Source organism: Hemibagrus wyckioides, linkage group LG12 (genome assembly GCF_019097595.1).
Source record: "Hemibagrus wyckioides isolate EC202008001 linkage group LG12, SWU_Hwy_1.0, whole genome shotgun sequence".
In the NCBI taxonomy this organism is placed as follows: Eukaryota; Metazoa; Chordata; class Actinopteri; order Siluriformes; family Bagridae; genus Hemibagrus; species Hemibagrus wyckioides.
In genome coordinates, this window is record NC_080721.1 from 7,473,081 (window position 1) to 7,478,549 (window position 5,469).

Consider the following 5,469-nt stretch of genomic DNA (forward strand, 5'->3'; position numbering starts at 1 on the left):
TCAGTAGAGCAGCAGCTAAGACTAGCATATATGCAGCACTGTTTGTAGCATTTACTTGTTAGCAATAAAAAAAAGCCCAAAATCTGAAAATCTGAATTTGTAGCCCAACATCTGAAATGTGTAATTCTTTTTTCTTTTTTTTTTTAACTGCCATTTGTTAAGTGCTTTGTATGCCATATATGGCCAAGGATGATGATAGGGCAAGTGAAAAAAGATGGATTCTTCTGGAATATTAGTGGTATCAGGCCCAAAGCCTTCAAAGATTTAAATAAACAATGCTGAGAAGTGTCAGTGTTGTCCAGGGATTTGTCCACAGCCAAGGTCATTACATCTGCTTTTCTCAGAGCCAAAAGAATTAAAAAATATCTGCAGCTTAAAGGTCAACTGTTGTCGATTTAACACCTGGGCTTTCATTTCATTATATGTTACCATCTTCCATTTACATTTAAGGCATTTTGCAGACACCCTTATCCAGAGTGACTCACAGAAGTGCTTTCACATGGACACTGAACTAAGAATATCATCGATCTGAACTCTGTTGGGAGTTAATACAGCAAACAGTGCACAAAGGCTTTATTTTTCCAGGAAGATATAGGTCTTTAGACGTCGATGAAAGACAGACGAACGTCCAGCAAAGCCTGGAGTGATGAGTGAGTGCAGTAGTCCAGTATTGAGATGACGAGACTCATAAAAATGGACAAATACTTCTGATATACATCTTTCGCGAGATCAGCTAGCATTCTCTCTGCCATTAACCGTTCACTTTATTTTTTAGCAACGATCCATGGCAGCTGGTGAGAGTCTCTGCTTGCTTTCTCTTAGGCAAAGCAAGAGTGGGTGATAGTGATCCTGGCTATGCTCATTGAAAGCTGTTGGACTTGAAATTTTTTATGCTGGTGAACATCCAAAATCACAGGATAATGGGTATCAAAGTTTGAGTGCTTCGTTTTGAAGCGCTTCCTCAGGTTATAATTCTTCATTACAGAAATACATTCATTACAAAGCAAACCCAATGGCTTTTACACTGCGATTTCAATGAACAGATAATTTCCTGTCCACTTCTTTTTCGTTATAAGCTTCACGGTATAGTCTGGATTCACGTTTTTTTAAATTGAAATACTATAAAAGTCAGCTAAGGTCACTAGTGTAACTACAGACGTTTTAGACATTTAAGTTAGGATCCATTTGCGTTTTGACGAATTAGATCGATTCGTCTGTCGTTATATGCAAAAATTCAGTGTAAACAATCCACAAATCCAAAGAGCTGAGAAGAGTCTTGATGCAAGAGAAAATCCAGCGAACAAAAACAGGGAAAGAAGGCAAAGTTGCTTGTGCCATGGTAATCAATCACAGTACAAACTATAAGGCTTCACAGTGAGTTCATGCTTTAAATTTGGTAACAGGAAATGGTGACGGCTAACTTCCCTTATCACTGGTAATGACTGTAACATTAATATCCCTTGTCTACTGTTGTACTGTACTGAAAGTTCAGTGTTGTTTCTTGTAGATTTGTGTTTTATGTAGCACCATGGACACGGAGGAACATTGCTTCATTTTACTCTGGATGAAATGACAATAAAAGTGTCTTGACTTGACTAATGAAGAGTGAAGAGAGAATATTCAGGAGTGAAGGGTGCCCTATAGTGTGGTATATTGTCCATGACTGGTGTGACAACATCGCTCTCATTGGCTGCTGACACTAAGAGATTTCCACCTCTATAATTGGAGGTTTAAAGGCTTTGGATTTATTACTGCTGGGGAAAACACAGCTCAGTGAGTAAGACAGTAGCCAACTGTTTAGAAGGTCATGAGTTCAAATCCCAGTACTGCAAATTCTGGGCACTTGAGGGAGACCCTTAACCCTCGGCAATATAAATGAGATAAATGTACATCACTCTGGATAGAAGAGTGTTTATAAATGTAAAAAGTATTTATGTAGGTTTTTTTTTTTCTTTTCTTTCAACCTTGTGTATTAATTAAACGACTTGATCAGAGTCTTCATTTGGCTCGGACATTGCTGACCAGCCCTGCCATAAAGAGCCTTTATTTTGGCTAGAGTAGTTAGTAAAGCAGCAAAAACAGCTTTTTGTCAATCTCTGTCATTGGCTGCTGAGTCAGTAAAAGATTTTCACCTCTATTATTGGAAGTGTAAAAGGATTTGGATTTCTTCCTTCTGGTAGCTCAGTTGCACTAATCTGAAGGTCATGAGTTCAAATCCCAGCACTACCAGCTACTGCTGGGTCCTAGAGCCTGAACCTTAACCCTCGACTTTTCAGCGGAGATAAATGTACATCTCTCTGAATAGAAGGGTGTCTGTCAGCTGCCATAAAGATCTTTTTCATAAAGATCAGAGGGCTGGTCTATGTTGATTAAACGCTGCTGAATAGCAAGACCATATAGGAATGCCTTTATTGTTGCTATAGCTTATGTTTAACTAGAAAATCCATTGATATGCACAACATCATCATCATCATCTTCATCATCATCATCATGATCATGCAATCCAGAAATCTTTTAAAAACTTTTTAACACAAATATGTATTTCACAGGCCCCTGGTCTGGTCAGAAGTATGTGCTTATCATTAACATCCTATTTGATATTCAGAAGGTGGATGCGTTCAAGGATGTACAGGGCCACTCCTACATTAGCATGCCCTTAGCTGTTATAGCAGCACTAATGACATCCTCATGCACAGCATGCTGGGAAGTGGGCTGCAAGGGGGCTGCAGGGGGCCTGAGGAACCGATGAAACCTCATCCAAGCACATCAATCGCTGGCATCCTTCCTGCTCTGGAGCGAGGTAAAAAAAAAAAAAGAGAGACAGAGCCCTCCAGATAATGTCTTTCATGGTTCAGTGGCCTTACAGGGGTCCCCCTCCTGCATGGCCTGGAAAAATGGGCAAATTAATAGTTGCGTAGAAACAAATCAGAATTACACCCCTCCATGCATTAACATCAGCCACTCAGCTCAGGCACCTTGAGAGGGGGGAGAGAAAGTGGAAAAACATAGAGATAAGAAAAACACAAGCAGCAACACTGCATGAAGATAACATTACTGACATGCTGGCAAGGACAATCACAACATATGTGAGTTCATATTATACTTTTACACTTCCAATAATAGATAGCCATAATGCTGGACCTGAGAGTATATTTGTCACATTATGACATATTATGTCTTCAGATCCATAAATATTTGAACAAAGTTTTTGTTATAGGTGCTGTTTAAGGTTTAAAGGTATGGCATTTGCATTCAGATTTTCACAGTAGCTGTGGGAAAATATCTGACATGATTTATTTTGAATTCTTTTTCTTTTTAACATCAGAGAATCCAATAATATGCAACATAATAATAATAAAAATAATAAGTTATTATTATTAAGCTTGAATTTTATCTCCCTCCCTCCCTCCCTCCAATTTGACATACACTGATTTTATTTATTTATTTATTTATTTATTTATTTATTTATTAATTTATTATTATTATTACTATTATTATTATTATTATTATTATTATTATTATTATTATTATTATTATTAAGCTTGAATTTTATCTTCCTCCCTCCCTAAAATTTGACATACACTGATTTTATTTATTTATTTATTTATTTATTTATTTATTATTATTATTATTATTATTATTATTATTATTATTATATTTTCTTTCTTTCAGACTTCGTTTATGACCACACACATTCTGTTAAAAGTCTAACTAGCTCACTAGATCTAACTAGGTCACCAATTCAAAATTTTTTTTGACATAAACTAATATTCTGCTATTTTATTTGGATTTCTAGATGATGTGGTTGAGGGGCAACGATCAAATGTTGTGCTGGTCAAATATTGGAACTGCAACAAATGCTAGTCGAGGTCCATTGGGGCAGGAATCACACTGCAGCATGCTCAGGGGGAAAAAGCAGCAGACAGGACAGATAACAGCAGAGTTAATCTTGTTTTATGTTGATATATATTATGTTTATTGTAAGAATTAAATTAATTATTTAATAATTAATTAATTATTGTGATAATTAAGTGTAATAATGGAGTGGATAATTAAAATATACATTAGAAATGCGTGACCTGATTTCCAACACATAGGAGAAAGAAGGAAAATCTTGCAGTAAAATAATTATATTTTCCAGTACCTGAATTTTTTGGGTTAGTATCAAGTGTTAGTGTTTTTACGGTAGTTGGTAAGTGATTATATCACAGTGATTATAAGTGATTATCAGTGATTATAAGTGAAGGAAAAGGTAAGTGATATATGATAAGGGCCCTGCGATGGACTGGTGACCTGTCCAGGGTGTACCCCTGCCTTTCGCCCTATGTGCACTGGGATAGGCTCCAGCAGACCCCCGTGACCCTAATTAGGAATAAGTGGGTATAGATGGATAGGGGATGGATGGATGGATAGGATAAGATTTTAAAGGTAGTTTTAAAAGGTTACAAAAGAGTCAGCTAACTTGTAAATTAGCCATCTGTGTCTAAATAACCACCAGATACAATTTTTTTGATTTCCCTGAATCTCAAGGTGTCAATCTTGACCCTGACCCTGCTCTCTGACCCCAACCCCCAAGGATGGTATATACGACGAAAGAATTTCACTGTTCAGAAATGTATATGTAAAAAATAAAGGCTACTTATCAAGCTCTCATAGCGCCCTGTAGCGGAAGGAAGGTTGGTCTAGCAGTAAAGAGGAAAGACATTATCGTTGTTTATTATCGTGTTTATTAAGAATTACACATTTACAAAGTACCTAAATACAGACTCTTGTGTAAACTCTTGTGGCAGGCCGAGTGTTCCGTAAATCTGCAACACAGTCAGGTGAAAGCAAGAATTTATAAATATACCACTACCTGCAAAATATGAGGCCATGTGTGTATTACAGCCAGCTTTTCAAATAGAGTACTGTACAAATGTAAAAATAGTGTTTGCTCTGATATCTGAGTGTTATTAATCACTCTCACAGGTGCTCTTGACTAGATGGATAAAAAAAAATAAGGAATAAACGAATAAAAAACAAAACGAAAAACATGAACAATAGTAAATTTCTCTCTGTACAAACAGAAAAGTTAACACAGCATCAGTATAGTATGATAATATATCACACAGGATGTTCACATTCAGCTTGAGCCATGGCTGTTTATTGTATGAAAATAAATTTCCTTGCTTGATCTCTATGTCAGTTCATTACTCGTGAAATTCACAGATTCTTTCTAGTAAATGACACTGAGGGGGGTCAGTGCACTTACCTCCGATTTCTCATGTAAAATCTTAAGGTATATAAGAACAGCTACAGCAACATGGAAGTGATATTAATGTTCTTTTGGAGTCTAAACGTAGAGCAAAAAAAATAAAAAATAGAAGCTAAAATATTCTCGAGATGGAAAAGGATTTGAAGGTGTCAGCGCTGACAGTGTGGACAGAGCGACGGTGAGGTAATTCAGTTTGGGATTTCTTCCTGATCGGC

At 36.6% G+C, this 5,469-nt stretch overlaps 1 protein-coding gene across 1 annotated transcript in view; it reads right to left on the reverse strand.

The window, feature by feature from the left end:
* Positions 1-4,715: 4,715 nt before the first annotated feature.
* Positions 4,716-5,469, reverse strand: part of phf14 (PHD finger protein 14) — a 110,767-nt gene continuing 110,013 nt past the window's right edge. Inside the window, exon 18 of the mRNA XM_058404852.1 lies at positions 4,716-5,469. This exon is cut by the window's right edge and continues 51 nt beyond it. Within this exon, the coding sequence (XP_058260835.1) occupies positions 5,443-5,469 (27 nt within the window). The 3' untranslated portion in view covers positions 4,716-5,442.